Genomic DNA, 16555 nt, shown 5'->3' on the forward strand with positions numbered 1-16555 from the left:
GCGGGGCGGGGATCGTGGTAGTGCTGTCGGAGATGGCTCACCCCGCTCATGTCCTGGAAGGCTTGCTCCTCCTCATACTCCAACTGACGCTTCAGCTTCAGCTTGTTGGACAGGGCGACCATGGCCGGGCTCATCACGTCTGGGCCCTGAGGTCCGAAGCCCTTTGCAGACCTGTCAAGAGTGGGCATGAGGGAGTTTGGAGCCCCACGTGACTAGTGCCCTTCCCGAACAATATTTATGACCACGGTGGCTCTCAGACCACAAGGCCAGAGTGGGCCTGAAGCCCTGAGCGGTGGTGCTCTGCTCCTGCTTGGTGTCCTCTACCCCGGGGGATGCTAACCTGCCCTGCCCCTGACACGTGCCCATGTGCCTAGCTACACCGGGGCAGCCTTCAGTCCTGGCCTGGCTTGCGGCCGCCCAACTTGGTGACAGCTATCTTTGGGAGGACTTTTTCTGCCCCGTCTCCCCTGCTCTGTCTGGGCAGCTCCCCCCCAAGGACCAGGGAGAGCCTTCTGTAAAAGGCAAGGGACCCATGGACGCATCCCCAGTGGGCCCTGGGAGCTTGGAGTCCTACACCAAGTGTGCAACAGCCCAGAGGGCTCCCAGTGGTTGGACTGGGCTTGTGGGGGAGATGGAAGGAGTGGGGGAGGCAGGACTGTGGCAATGCTGGCCCCTGGGCAGCAGACAGGCACGGAGAGGCGTGGACACCTTTTCACTTTCTTAACCAAGCTTCCAGGACAGAACCGAGGAAACTGTGTGTCTGTGGGTCTGTATTCATGATCTATGGCTCTGGATAAAAAAGACACCCCAAGGGGTGGTCCAGAGAGAGGCACTGGTGTCCAGGGCACTGGATAAGCCACTTTTCTCCCTTTCCCTGTCCCCAGTCCCTCTTGGGCTCTCCTCCAGATAGAAACATGCCTCACTGGAGGCTGCACATACCTTGGGGCGAGTCCCCCAAAGGTCAAGCCCTCAAAGCTCAGAGAAGGGCTAAGTGGAGTATCAGACGGCTGTGGCGTGAGAGCTGGTGATGGGGCAGGGAGGCCCCAGATCTGCCCCCAGGGGGTGCCTGTCCCCTCCCAGATTGGCACAGCCTTCGCCGAAGCAGCCAAGGGTCTCTGCCACCTACCTCTTCTTGAACATGGAGAGATGGGGCGTGGCGATGGGGGGCCCCAGTGGCGATGTCCCCAAGGGCTCCGTGTGCTGATCTTCAACAGGCCACTTCGTGGGGCCCAGATGTAACGGTGGGTCAGGGGGCCACTGTGTGTTGGATCTGCCCCCCATGGAGGAGAGAGGGGTGCACGTCTGACCACAGCACGGTGGCAGGGACACCTTGCTCCCGCTGTCAAAGAAGATGAGGGACACGGGCCGCTGCTCAGACTCCATCTTCTTGCTTTCCAGCTGCTGCTGATACTTGTCCAGGAGGAAGGGGCTGTGGGAGGCCCCGGGGGCCAGTGGCTGGAAGATGTTTGTCATGGTGCTGAAGCAGTGCTGGGGGGTGGGCTGCGGGTTCTCCGGCAGCAGGCTCTCCTCGGGACAGATGGGACTGAGCTGGAAGTCTTCCCCGTCCATGGGGATGTAGGGCGCCAGGGTCTCCAGGTCCAGCTCATTGAAGTCCGTCTGAGGAGACAGCACAGGCGAAGCCACTGAGTGGCTGGCGCCCCCTCAGGGATACTGTTGTGTCTTAGCCCTGCATCCTGCTCCCCCAACCCCACCCCTGGGCACAGCCTGACCCCTTTGTTGCTTCCCCAGGGCCCAGGAGAAGAAAACTCAGCTGTGTCCCCCGAGGGTACAAGGTCTTCTGGCCAAGTGTCACCTGCCTTCCTGTGCCACCAATCTCCACGTGACCCTTGGTGTCACCACCCACACCTGCTGAAATGTTCCTGCAGCCTGGGCAGGCCCCACGTCTCCCACGAAGCCATCCTGGTCTAGTACGTGAGCTCGCCAGCTCCCGGGGGGTGGGGGACACCAAGGGCAGCTCTGTCCTCATCTCCCTCGTGTGCCCAGGGCACATCTGTGGACTGCAGGTGGGAGGACGGCGGCCCCAGCGGTAGAGGGACCCTCATTCTACTCCACAAGGATTTGGACACGGCCCCTCAGATTCCCAGTAGCACGACGGACAACACAGGAAACAAATACTTCACCCCTCCCTGGGGGTGAAGCTTGTTAACGATTAAAACTACAGGAAATGGCTCAAGAGCAGAAGCCGACACTTAGGATCAAGGACTAAGTCATAAGTCTTGCAGGAGTTCAGAGGTGAGAGAAGAGAGTGCCGCGCTGAAATAGGGAGAGTTTCGCAGCATAAAGATACCAACAGGGGAGGCAAGGCAGAAATCGAGATGCCTAACCTAGACTATGACACATGGGGATTAATGATTTTCCTTTGGGGTGTGTGACACAAACACCCATCCTCCCACCCTCGCCTGTTGACATGGTTTTTACAAGAACATTTGGCCTGTGGTCATAAATACATTTCTGACAAGTTATGTGTAAACACAAATTTGTCAGATGTCATTTTAAAATGCATTTAAAACAGAAGGTATTTCAAAGAAATCCTCAATGAAAATGCTTGTAAAAGGAGTGATTGGTACATATGCTCATACAAGTCCTACACCTCTGGGTACGCTTTTAAAATGCAGGGCTCCTTAAAGAAAGGTCTGGCTGTAGTTTTGGTTTTTCATGGTCACTCAGAAAGCTCTCCAAGTTAGCAGGACGCAAATAGAGAGTTAAAAGTAGAAGAGCTGGCTTCGACCAAGGGCACACAAGTAGGAGAAGCAGACGGCCACAGGCTCCATTTCCCTGTCCTCTCTCCCAGTCAGGGGACCGTGGCCTTGGCCAAACATTCCCCCTGGTCTTTGCTACAGAGGGCTGAGGGTGACCGGTGCCTTCACCGCCAGCAGCCAGCAGGCCTGGCTCCCTACCTGGGTGCTGCACTGGTCCTTTGCCTCTGTATCCATGGCGAAGAGCTTTTCGATCGCTTCAATCTTCAGGTCATCACTCAGAGATGTGTAATAGTCTCCAGGGCTGCTGGGCTGGAGACCAGGAAGGAAGGTGACCAAGTCAGGGCTATGGTACTGTGCCCCCAGAAGTCCAAGGTGGGATACATGTCTAGACCCACAGATGAACTCCATTCTATCCAACAAGAATGTGTAGCGAGGCCACCCCTCCTATGAGCTGTGAAGGAGGTTAATACATCAGCCTCTGTGGCCCTCAGCCTCTCCTTGATCAAACGAGGCTGTTATGAGGAGCAAAGAGGCTAGAGGCTGTGGCTGGCAGGCTCTGCAAACTGTGTGGTTCTCTGTCCCAAGCAGGATGGTGACCACACTGCGTGGGGACAGAGCTAGGGGCTCAAAGCTGTGTGCAGCTCAGCTCTGCGCTCAAGGACCTGTCCTGTGGGGGAGGGGGAGGGGGAGCGGGTGAGTACCAACAAGCGAGCAAACAGCTGGAACACCAGGCAGGTAAGGGTCACAGCCTGGGGGTCTCTGGGATAACTAGGAGGAGGGCAGTGCGTCTGTCTGGCCTGTCCACTCAGCCATCAGGCAGCAGCCCGAGGAGGGGCCCACCCTCTCCAGGGCCTCGACCCCAGAGCTCACCGTGGAACAACTGCTGCTGCTGGTGGCACTGGGAGTGGTGCTCCCCGGAGCGGCTGCCTGGGGCACAGTGAAGGCAGGCAGGCTCCCGGCCTCGCTGTGGGCTCCATGGCTTCTCAACTCTCCAGCCCACTGCTGGCCTGGGGGCAGGATGGCCTTGCCATAGGCTGAGGACTCCTCGAAGGTCGGGTTTCCTGGGGAGACAAGGGCCGGGCTTGGTTAACACAACCATGGGGCTCACCCCCAGGACAGAGGAAGCCCAAAGGAAGCACAAGAGCTCCTCAAAGGATCTGTGGCCTGCCTGGGGACAAAGGTGACTTCAGTGGGGGCTACGGTTCCTCGTACAAACTGCCTTTAACAGGTACAGCATCCTGGAGCCTTTAGTTCTCAGGGGCTAAACACGTATTAGGAGCTGCTCCTCCTTGAAGGGTAGTCAGAATGAAGAGCCGGAGGAGCTCAAAAGACTGGGGCAAAGGGCCTCATCCCTGCCACACAGGTGGGCAGCTGCAGGACACCTTGTCCCAGGGCTGCCTTTGTGAGTCTCTGAAGTCACGGTTCCCCTGTGGCCTCTCAGGAACACGTCTAACGGACTCAGCCAGTCCAGAGCAAGCACAGGAGGGCAGCTCTCCTCGCGGCCACGGCCAGGCTGAGGGTGACAGCGGGTTGCAACCTGGGGAGGAAGGGGCTACACATCGAGGGGCAAGAGCTGAAGATCTGCCGGGGCCACAGGACTCCCATCCCCCGGGGGAGGTCAAATGTTTAAAGACACACACATCAGAGCGTACTCCTGAGCCTGAGTCTTTTCTCCATTCGTGTTTCTGGCATGATTTCTCTCAACATTATTTCAGCCTAGCAGCGCTCTGCCTAAACAAGCCATCTGTCCTTCCAGGCTCAGGTGGAGCGCTGCCCTCACAGTGAAAACATGCCTGTGGCCTCGGAGCAGATCCCCGCTGCCCCGCTCTCATCTCAGACTCCTGCTGGCTGTGGTGAAGAATCAACCCCCCCCCACCCCAGAGTTCCCTTCATGGCTCAGTGGTTAACGAACCTGACTAGGATCAATGAGGATGAGAGTTTGATCCCTGGCCTCGCTCAGTGGGTTAGGGATCCGGTGTTGCCATGAGCTGGGGTGTAGGTCACAGATGCAGCTTTGCTTCAGTGTGGCTGTGGCGGGCAGCTGCAGCCTCGATTCAACCCCTGGCCTGGGAACTTCCGTGTCTCCCATATGCTGCAGGTGCAGCCCTAAAAAGCGCCGCGCGCGCACACACACACACAAGAATCACTCCCTCAGGAGGGTGTTCTCCAGCTCCCCACCTGGCTCTTGGCACCTTATGAGGCTCAGACACAGGGCGGCCTCACACCAGGCCACATGCAGGCACCCAGCACAGAGTCTGGCCACTAACGGCTGATTAGCGAGACACGGGGCAGGCACAGGGTAGCTCCGGTTAAGGAAAAGCTGTGACCTGGGAGGTCTCCCGTCATTCCAAGAGGGTTCAACAGGTCCCGGCTCAGCTAAGAAGCACCCACCGAAATCCAGAGAAATGATGGTGTCTCCCGCGGTGGGGGCCAGCTGGGCCAGCTCCTCGGGTTCCTCCTTCAGCTTGGTGAACAGGAAGTTGCTCTTCTCCGACACAGGCACCTTGCCACTGTTGTCAAAGATGCTATTCATGGCCATCAGGTGCGGCTTGAACGGGGACTCTGTCTGGTCCATGGAGAATACCACGTCGTTCTTCTCAATCTCACTGGTGGGACAAGATGGAGCTTCAGACCTTCCACGTTTTCTGGCAAGATTCTTTTGTTCCCTGAGCCACGTGGAAGCCCTGACAGCTAAGCCTCCCAGACACTATGCGCTGGCATTTTGTAAAGAACAATGGAAATTGGAAGTGGCGGAGACTGTGATGTCGGGAGCACCCTCTGAGTCTACATCTGTCTCGGATGCTCTTTGAGTATTTATCGTACGTGGGCTGCGTGCTATGCATGAGGTTTGAGGGCTTTTGACTTTGTTTCACTCTGGCAACGACCTTCTCCATTTCTCCTCCCAGGAGCTATGGAGTGAACAGGGTTACAGCTTCTCCCAGAAAAAAACCACAAACAGTTTGCTTCCCTTGTCTCCCCTCGGAAAACACTCCGTGATGCCTACGTTCCATCTGCCTCCCCGCGTGGGTCAGAGGCATGGCAGAGAAGACAGACAGTGGGAAAGAGGCAGAAAAAAACCTCTCAAGAGGAAATCCCAGTGTCCTGCTGTTCCCAGGACACCAGCAAAAGTGCCCAGGGTCACAAGGACTAGCACCACAAAGAGTGTGCGGACGTGGTGCCTGGGTCCTGAGGGCTTGGCACTTCCGGGGCACTGGCACCCCAGCCTTGTGGCCCGCCGGCCCTCGCACACTCACCTCAGGACGTAGTTGACACACATGATGCACTGAGGCTGCAGGTTGCGGGGGTTGTAGATGACCGTCCCCTGCGTCTCCAGCCACACGTAGCCCCCGTGCTTCGCAAGCATCCGGTACTGGCCGCTGACCACCTGCCCTTTGGTGCACACTAGAGGGCAGAAATGGGCCTTAGGTCAGGGAGGTGGGGGACTGAGACCCCACAGGGAGGGCGGTCTGGGGGGAAACGGACAGGACTGGGACTGGGGCACCTGACAGCAAGGACCCACAGGAGAATGAGCTGGAGGGGCGCTCAGAGGTCACCTCACCCAACTCTTCTTCATGTTACGCATGGGTAAAGTGGCTCAGAGGGGTTACATGACTCCCCTAGGCTGTCCAGCCAGGCAGTGGCCATCGCCAAGCCTTGACACGTCGGCTCGTGCTGCTCAGCTGCGAACAGAAACTAAGAGCAGCACCTGCCCTTTTTTTCCCCAAGGTCAATGGGAGGAAGCCTGTCTTGGGGGCTGGATCCAAATGAGCACCCAGGCTACGGGACAGCCTACTCTGTCCCTTCCAGCCGCGTGGAGAAAGCCGGCCCTTAGGCAGTCCTTTGCAGCAGACCTTACCACCCATACTCTGCTTGCAAATAAAAGCAGTTCACATAAAACCCCAGCTATCTGGAATGTTCCAGGTCATCTGTCACGCTTGCCACCTTTGGGGCCACAGAAGGTTTGCAACCCACAGCAAAGGCAGAAGCAACCCTGCCTACCCCCCTGCCCTGAAATCTGCCCAGCAGGAGCTGAGGCAGTGCTGGGCGCCAGCAGCCTCCACGCAGCCTCGTCAAAAAGTCTTTCTTGGAGTTCCTGTCATGGCGCAGTGGTTAACGAATCCGACTAGGAACCATGAGGTTGCAGGTTCGATCCCTGGCCTTGCTCAGTGGGTTAAGGATCCGGCGTTGCCGTGAGCTGCGGTGTAGGCCGCAGATGCGGCTCAGATCCCGAGTTGCTGTGGCTGTGGCTGTGGCGGGCAGCTACAGCTCCGATTAGACCCCTAGCCTGGGAACCTCCATATGCCGAGGGAGCGGCCCTAGAAAAGGCAAAAAGACAAAAAAAAAAAAAAAAAAAAAGTCTTTCTCGCCTCTCATCCCAGCTGCCTTGCGTATGACTTCTTTCCTCTTCTGGAATGTCCTAAATGTTCATTTAACATTTGTTTCACTTTACAGAAGCACTGGGGAAGGGGCCTTGTCTCCCAGACTGTCCTCTTCCCCAGGCCAGATTGCCCCACCTGCTCCCCTTAAAAAGAAGGCAATGAATCCTTTGAAATCAAAGTTTACTAATGTTAGGATTTCTGAAAGGTTAGGATTTCTGAACTGCGCATTCGCTTTCATTCTTGGGAATGCATTCTTTAGAATCCCAGCTCAGAAACCCCTAAAGCACAGAGACCTAGGAAGAGGCCACACTGGCAGGATTAGGAGATCTTGCTAGAATGGGGACGCTGGGAAAAGAACACTTCCTCTTGGTTTCCTCATCTACGAAATGGGATATGGATAATAACAGTAATGATAAGAACGATCATTAGTACCCAGCGTCCCATAGCTGTTTGTACTGAGGACCAAACCTGCCTGCTGACTTGCCAGGCACAAAAGCACTGGCTGGATGTCACCGACAAACGCTGCAGGGGAAACAGCCTTCCGCCCCAAGCTGCTAACGTGTACAGTGCTCAGGCCCTGTGACGTCTACAGGACACGTCTGTAGACAATGTCCTCAGGGGCCCTGCGGGAGAACATGCACATTTCTTGTACAAGCAGAGACTCTCCAGCTGTCCGTGTCGGCTCAGGAACCAGTCCCTGTTCACCACCCGAGGTGGTGGAGGAAGGCAGCTTGGTTTGTACTAATGCTGCTTGTAATCCTTTACATTTCTGTTTTTCTTGGCACATTTCACCCTGTTCAGAAGTTTAACAAGCACCTCCCAGGTACAGGAGGCACTGTCATTTAGATGCGTATGGCACTTTGCAAAGTTCAAAACCATCCCCTAAGACAAATTCCTTTCTGCAAAGGAATTAGAACAGTGCCTGGCACATAAAGCATCCATGGGATTAGTGGCAGCATCACCCTATTCATGTGCAAGCCTATCATGGGGTATTTATGATTATTCCTGTTTTCCAGAAGAAGAAACTTCTTTAGAACTTTTGAGTGGTTTGCAGGAAGGCTCCCTCGGTGGAAACAATAGACACGATTTGAGTCCAAATTAAAGACTCCTCGTCTAAGTTCTTTTCATTAAAAAAAGGAAATCAACTTTGGTGAGGTTTACTTTATCTTCAGTAAAAAATGCACCCTAATTTTAAGCATTTTTTGAGGTCAATGAGTTTTGACAAATATACACACCCTTGTAAGAGTCATCACAATCAAAGGTATAGGACTTTCCATCACCCAACCTCCCTCTTAACAGCCAATCCTTATTGCCACCCCTGGTCCCAGGCAACCACAGCTCTGTCACTTGTTTTCTGTCACTAGATACTGATCTGATCTTTTTTCCATTTGCATGTAAATGGAATCATACACCAGCACGTGTTCTTGCATGTCTGCCTTCTTTCCCTCAGCGTGTTTCCAGAGTCCTCATGTTGTTAGAGGTATTACTGATTTGCTCCTTTTAATTGCTGAGTAATACTCCACTGTACGGGGAGACTATAATTAGTTTATCCATTCACCTGTCCATGGATGTTTGAGTTGTTTTAGTTTTCGGTTATTATGACTAAAGGTGCTACTACAAACAACCGTGTACAAATCGTCACATGGACATATGTTCTGGGTGCAGCTAGGGGTGAGACAGCTGGGTCATTGCTTATATTTCCTTTATGAGATGCTGCCAAGTTATTTTCCGAAGTGGTTGTATCATCGTCATCTAATCTTTTTAATAAAATTCTGTCCTGGAAAGAGGATAGATAGCATCTTTTTTTAAATCTTTTTTTTTTTTGGTCTTTTCTAGGGCCACTCCCACGGCATATGGAGGTTCCTAGGCTAGGGGTCGAATTGGAGCTGTAGCTGCCGGCCTACACCAGAATCACAGCAACGTGGGATCCGAGCTGCGTCTGCAACCTACACTACAGATCACGGCAACGCTGGATCCTTAACCCACTGAGCAAGGCCAGGGATCGATCCTGCAACTTCATCGTTCCTCGTCAGATTTGTTAACCACTGTGCCACGACGGGAACTCCAGCATCTTTTTTTAAAATGAGGAAACTCAGGCCAGAAGACAACATCCCACAGGACAACAGTTCTGGCTATGCGACTGCCTTGTGGCTCTTGGTACAGTGCCCTCCCACTGCATCCCCTGAGCACTGCTCCACTGGGAAGACTGAATGGGCAGTTGCTGCTGTCCTAAGCTATCGTGGACCCCTCGGCCAAAGAAATAACTCTGTCCTCCCCAGTCTCCCCTTATCTGCCCCACTGAGGCTCCCTTGCTGCAGTGAAACGATTCTTCTACAATTTCAAGTGCCTGGAGTTAACTTATTTATTAACTTATTAACTTATTTGTAATGCAGACAAGTTTCAAAGCTCTTATTCCGTTCAATTAAATAGCACAGTGAGCAAAGGTTTTTAACTGCATTTCTAGCAATTGCAGGTGAGGGCCTGCTCTGTCAGTAGAATATAATTACACCAGCCTTCTAATCATCTGCTCATTAATGCCAGCCTTGGTGAGGGGCCTGCTACTTGGTAGATAGGCTTTTTATGGCCTTTAATCTTGTTTTCCTAAGAGCACACAGTGTCCTCACACAACAAAGAGAACCCCCCCCACCTGCCCCCAAACCCTCATGCTCAGAGGGTAACAATGTATAAACTACTAATCCATTTGGAAATGATGGCTTTCAATGATCTAAATCTGGTTTGAGGACTGAGCTTCCCTGGTAAATTCAATGGTAAACCCTCGCAGGCTAAGATACACATATGTGCATAAATTCGGGACGCTGCTGTGTAAACCTGGGCCAGCCTCAAGCCTGATCCTCCAATTATTCCACGGCATGAGCCTGGGTCGCTGTCCTACTTCATCTGCACAAACCCAACGAGAGAGAGAGACAGACAGAGAGACAAAGAAAGACCGAGAAAGAAAGATTGAGAGAAACAGAGAGAGGGCGAGAGAGACAGAAATAGAAATAGATGCTTCTGTTTAGCTGGAATTAACCCAATTTCCAACCCATGCAGATTCCCCTTGGCTGGCCTCAGGCTGGTGGTGCAGGCCCCTGAGCTCAGAGCTGCTGTCCTTGGCTCCATCATGGGAAGAAGGGACCCTGTGATTTCTATTTGGGTTGTGAGTTACCTTTAAGTGTGTCCAATGCTTAAACACACAGGTTTGATTAAAAGCACCATCTTTTCCCTGGATTCAGCAGAAAACTAATATGACCTTTTTTTTTTTTCCTTTCTCTTACCCTAGCTGATTTTTAAGGGTCAACAATTTCCTAAGAGAAGGAAGAAAAATCCTTTTCATAAGCCTAGTGACAAGTCATCATTTTTGTTCTCTTTGACAATAGTTTCTTCCACTCTCCCACCCCAGAAGATAAAGTACAATACTTTCCTGCAAGAATTCCCAGAAACCTACTCTTACCCTTACTTTGACGTGCCCTTGGCCAAGAAGGGAGGCTGGGCTTGTTCCCAGTTTTACATCTACAGGAGGGAAGTCCCAGAAAACCAGGCACTGGGCAATCGGTGGGTAACCCGGGCCAGAGCCCGGTCCCCAAGGCCCAGTGTTAGGATGAGTTTGGGAGCAGGAATGACCATGGACCAGAAGAGTGGAGGCTGGAGCCACACTCTACAATTTTGAAACTGGGGCAGGCTAGGGCTGGGTCATGTTCATGAGCACACGGAAGGACCTCCACCTCCCTCCTCCATCCCTGGGTCCCTGAAAGGGGCTCGATCTGGGTTATTTATTTGTAGGTTGTGTGTGTGTGTGTTTTGCCACAGAGCACAAGGATACATTTCTGAGATATCATAAGGGGCTCTATTGTACTGTCAGATCAAATCCTAAAGCCATGGGGAAAAGGCAAAGAAACCAGTTAGAAAGAGAAGACCTCAGCCCTTATGAGAAGATTAGGTGTGCTTCTACACAGCTTATGGGCTGCTAGTTTGTTGGCTGGTCTGAACGTTAGCTGTCCTAACCTTGGGATAGATGGATAGATTTAGGAACAATGGGCAAAGGGCTGCACTTGCATTTTCTTCACTGCCACTCCAAGTCACAGCCAATCCTCAGAGCCCAAGACCAGCAGGGCCACTGGGAATCTTCTCAGACTTACCTATTTGAAATCCTTCTGTAATCCTCTCAGCACCCACATCTGCACTGGGGGAACTTATTTTGAAGCATTCTTTCCCAAATATATTTTTTTTTGCCCTCGGGTTTATCATTCAATGCCTGTACTACACCCAACACTATACTAGATACTGAGACTGAAGGTACAAGCCACTCTGCTCCCACGGGGCCCACAGAAGTCCTTGTCCTTCAGAAATGAGATCCCTTAGGGCAGGGGTCAATGGCTATGCCCCTTAGTAGGCCAGGTATAGGGTTATAGACCTACAATCCTTGCATGTTGATTGGCTGTATAGATTCAAGAACATCTTCTTGGATCACCTGCCAATGGGAAGCCTTACTTGGGAACATGGCCAACTGAATGCACTTGAACTGCACTGTGCAAAATGGTAGCCACTAGCGAAGTGTGGTTACTTAAATTTCATGAAAACCAAGTTCAAAAATTCAGTTCCTTAGTTACAACAGACATAATTCAAATACAGCATAGGTCACATATGGACTATGTGGATACAGAACATTTCCACTGCAGAAAGTTCTACTGGACAGTCCTGTTCTAGAATCATTTCCGAATTCAAGTGTTCTTTCAAGCTGCAAGGGATAGTTTCCATATGCCATCATTGGGTTGCCTGGGCAGCCCCCTCCAACTGAGTTCTCCTGATCCAGCAAGCAAGCTCTTGGAGAACCATGGATTACTTCAACCCATCTATTAAGTTGGGGCCGTACAAGCTCTGCCAACCTTCAAGGTCCAACTCAAGGGCCATGTCCTCTCTTTTCCTGAAGTCTCTCAGCCCTCTTCTTCTCTGAATGGATGTACTGGCTACTACAGCACATAAGCCAAGTTGATAACCCGCTGTCTTGTATTATGCTCCATAGGGCTGTTCCATAAGGTTGTGCAGACTGTTACCTGCACAAGGGTGCTCAGCTGAGGGGGTGAGTAGGGACTAAGATTTCACCTTCCACTCGCCAGGCTGTATGCCTTGGGGTGTGGGTGTGTCCCAGAGAAAGGGGCCCTTTTCCTGGTTTGCGTGACTGTGTCATACAGGCTGGTGGCAGCCTTGGTTCTTGCACCATCTTGAGGGCATGAGTCTTGTCTGACACACAGGATGGTGACTCTGGGAAAGAAGGGACTGGATTTTCTCCTTTCCCTCTGGTCACTCCCCACTCAAGGCCAGATTCTGCAGACACAAGGAAGACACAGGAGACACTCCTGGAACTTACAGTTCTGGTGACTTTTGGTCATGTTCTCCGAGTCCAGGGCATGGTAGAACTCATATGCTGAGCGGCCGAGCAGCTCCTCGGGGTGGTAACCAATCAGTTCTGTGATTCTGAATTTTTAAAAAAAGCAAAGGGGAAGAGAGACCATGTGAATGTGACCAGGGGCTCAAGGACCAAGTCCATTATGCCAATGCAGACGTTTAGGTGAACCCACGCCACACTTCCCAGTGGGACCATCACCTGTGCAAAAACATGGTGGTCAACCTGCAACTGCGGGTCCACCCAGTGGCTACTCTTCCTGCCCTTCCTGAAGCTGTGTTGCAGGGGCAGGAAAAGCACCTCTTCAGGAGCAGACTCCCTACTCCCCACCCCAATGACCACACATATGCCTATGCTCCAGGGACCACTGGACGAGGGACTCACACACCCCTGAACCGCCAGTTTTTGAAGGCAAGGGAGCAGAGATGCAGGGAGGGAGACAATCTGCTTGATGTTTACACAAGGGTCCAGAGGCAGGGCAAAAGTGAGAACGGGAACCTCCTGACTACTAGGTCAAGCTTAGTCTAGTAGAGGGTGATATAAATGAAACGTGAAAATCAAGTGGTCCGAAGTGAGTAAAAGCATGGAGGCAGCTTTTGCAAGTGTGTTTATTGTGGAGCAAAGAGGCACCCAGGCAGGCAGAGCCCCATCTGTGCTTAAACCTTCATCCCTCAGGTCCTGCTGGGTGACCTCAGATACTTCTCAGACATCGCATCTGCCTTCGTGGGTTCTCCTCTTTGTCCCTCCCGACCTCAAGGAAAGGCATTGGGTCGGGGGAAGGGGAGGGCAGGAGGTGCTGAGAGAAACAAATCCAAAATCTGAGTCCTAGAAATCGGCCTCTTCATGACACTCTAATAGGCAGTTCTGAGATGACAAGGCTTGGCCGTCCCCTGCAAGGTGTCGGGCTTTGATGGGATGTGGGCCGAGAAAAGGCAAGTATGGAGAACGGTGAAGAATCACTTCCATCTCTGAGGACCCCTCTTCTCTGTGCTGGAATCATTAAGATAAACAAAGCCCTGCCCAGGAACCATCAGATTAGCGGCTTTGCCACGTCACACCTAAACACTACTTCTCGTAATCTTTGCTCTCACATTTTTTTCTAGCGGGCTCATTGTCTTGTTTGCTTAGCCTGTCACACACAAGCAGGGCTGGGGAGATTCTCGTCATTACAGGCTCTGTGTCAAAATGCACAGCCTGTCACCCGTCCATGCTGGAGACGAGCAGCAGGGAGGGGAAGGCAGAGGCCGTGGCTCCCTGCTTTCCTGTCTCTCCTCCTCTTTCCGGCTCCAGACCGGTTTTGCACAGGTCAGACGAAACCATCCTAGAGTGCTGTTTCCATTCCGTCACTCCCCTCCCCATGCTTGCCTGTCCCCGACCACATCCAGAGTAAATAAACTCTGCCGAACTTCCAGTCCCCCCAGAATCCGGAGTCTACCTTCTCAGCAGTTGGATGTGCAGCTGACGGGCGGCGTGTCAGGTCACCCCCCACCTCCCCTGGGGTGGATCCCTTTCCTCGCAGTTCCCAGCCCCGCAAACCCCTGCTTGCTATAGAGCCCTGAGGCTTCTCTTCTCCAAGCCCTGACAATGGCAGGGCCAGCTCAAAGCCTTGCCTTGTCCACAGAGCTTTCTCCAAGTCCCCCGGCTCGTCCAGTCCCAATAGGCAGACACAGTGTCATAAGGAATGACGTATTCTTCCCTCCACACCTGAGGCTGCCAACCCCTGAACTCTGGGGCCACTTTCTCCTTCGATCTCTGCTACGATGGATGCTCTATAACTAATGGAAAAGTCAACCAAGGGATTGATTTTCTTTGGGGGCCAAGGCCTAATGAGAGCCCTGTCTATTCCAGCACCGCTAAGGGACCTGGGCCCTCACGATCCACTTTCTTCTGAGAACACGGTCACCTGGCTCAGGGCACATGGTGTACACACGCAGCCCTCCGCTCAGCCCTCAGGATATTCAAGCCACCTTTCTCCACTCTGTGAGGTGTGTCTGGTGTGGAGGTGGGCAGAGAAGAGGCAAGTTCTCTGCCTCCACAAGATGTGGGGGTAAAAGCCTTTGTCCAACAACGGGCCACACGACAGGGCTGAGGCGCTTAGGTCTCAGCTGATCCAGCCCAGCGGCGATGTCTCCAGTGAGATTCCAGCAGCTCACTCGCCCCAGCCAGCTGGTCTCAGACTGTGAGGATCTGTCCCCTGAGCAGAGAGCTCTCTGAACTCACCAGCCACAGACATGTTCCTTGGTGGCCTAACCCTGGAGCCAGCACCCAAAGGCGCCGTAGCCAAGGTGGATACTCAGGGAGAACAAGGAGATGGAACAGTGCTGGCCCTTCCCTTCCGACCCCCAAACAACTTTTCTGATGGGTCCCGTCCCTTTCAGGCTTCGCCTGGGAATCAGAACTGCACCTGCGGGCCATGCGGACAATGGGCTGGCCACTTATAGGCTCACCAATTTGCCAGATAAACTTCTGGTTCCGAGACTAGGGCTAGAATTTCCTCGAGACCCTCAAAAATCAGGCTATTCTCGGAAAGATTCGATCTTCCTCTGTGAAGAGATTCCACTTTCTTTCAAGATTAGAATCTCTAAAATGTTCAAAGTCATTGTGTGTTATAATCAGCCTCAAATAAAATGTTTTTAAATCGAATTCACGCACCATCCATTAGGCACACAATGGGCGTGTTTTGGAGTCGGACAAACAAACCTTGATTTCAGAATTGCCAGCTCGCTTCCCAGTAGTAGTCTTCATTTATCTTGTCAACTAAAATAAATATTTAACGTCTCCTTCTTCGCTCCTTTAAACAGACAACTATAAAAACTGGGAAATACACACACCCCAAACACAATCGAAGAACATTCGAATGGTCAGACGTCACAAAACCAGGAAACCCCAACTCAAAGCTGATGGTCGTTCCCCTCCATCTGCAGGCACGCCGACGCCAGCGGAGGGGCTGATGAACCCAGTTTGTTTATAGGGCTGCTCGTCACAGCCCAACAGGGCCTTCCCGCTCATTTCCCTCCGTCCCAGGGAAGCCTGCGGAGCTGGGCTATGATAACACAATTGCACTCTCTCCACCAGAGGCAGGGGATCTATTTTTTTTTTTTTTCTTTTTCTAATTAAGCGCTCCAGACTCTCTGGAGGAAAAAAAAAAATCAGTTTGGGGTCACTCATAAGTTTAAAACATCAACTCAGGCAGGGCTGCTCTGTCTGCAGAGAAGGAGACATACAAGGGCTTAATTCCCCAGACTGCAGAAATGAGGACAGAGGGCCCTATGTAATGATAAAGTAGGAAAAGAACCACATCCAAGATGAGGCGAGGAGAGAGCTGTGGACATGGCCGGATGGCCAGAGGAGGCAGAGGAAGAAGGGACAGAGAAGAAGCCAAACTTGACCATGTAGAGAAAAGAAGGTAGTTAAGTGCTGAAGTTACCGCTGCCCCCAAGGAAATGGGTGAGTCAGAGCGAGGGGCTCTGGAGTTCAGCGGCAGCTGTGCCTCATGGCATAAAATGATGGTTACTGCGCGTCCATCGCTCTTAACCCTTCAAAATATTCCAGGGCTCTTTTCAACACGGACCACCTGTGGCCGAGAGCTGGGGAGAAATGGACACTCGGGCGGCCGTGTCAGTGTGGTCGCCTGAGAAGGCAGAAGAAGTCCAGCGAAGGCCTGAGCCGGTCGCCTGTGCCACACGCCCGTCCACGTGGGCTGCGGCAGCAAGCTCCCTGCCTTCCCTCGCCCAGCCGGTCTGACTCACAACCTGGAGTCAAACGAGGTCTGGCTGCAGTTTGTACTCCTGTTCCCTACGAGAGCACAGGAGTTGCTCCGTAAATGAATCATGTAGACAAGGTGGTTAGAAAGTATTTAAACTATTTGAGAGATTGAAAGTTTTAAGGACTTCATAACCACCTATTTGTTTTCCAAAGAATGCATCTGCTAATAAAACCGTCCTTCTATTAAAGTCTGCATTCTTTCCTTCCTCCTTTCCCGCAAGGGGCTCTCCCAGGCAACACGTGACTCACCTCATTTTGGTTTCTGCATGTGCTTATAAGCTTTGAACTTG

General features: G+C 52.4%; 1 protein-coding gene across 1 annotated transcript in view; it reads right to left on the reverse strand.

Annotated features, from left to right (window-relative positions):
• Positions 1 to 16555, reverse strand: part of EPAS1 (endothelial PAS domain protein 1) — a gene marked incomplete at its 3' end in the record, with an annotated part of 85904 nt that overhangs the window by 2740 nt on the left and 66609 nt on the right. The window contains 7 exon segments of the mRNA NM_001097420.1: positions 42 to 171; positions 1127 to 1617; positions 2919 to 3029; positions 3591 to 3781; positions 5112 to 5326; positions 5975 to 6122; positions 12465 to 12571. Of these exon segments, the coding sequence (NP_001090889.1) occupies positions 42 to 171; positions 1127 to 1617; positions 2919 to 3029; positions 3591 to 3781; positions 5112 to 5326; positions 5975 to 6122; positions 12465 to 12571 (1393 nt within the window).

The sequence above is a fragment of the Sus scrofa genome, chromosome 3, assembly GCF_000003025.6.
Source record: "Sus scrofa isolate TJ Tabasco breed Duroc chromosome 3, Sscrofa11.1, whole genome shotgun sequence".
Lineage (NCBI taxonomy): Eukaryota > Metazoa > Chordata > Mammalia > Artiodactyla > Suidae > Sus > Sus scrofa.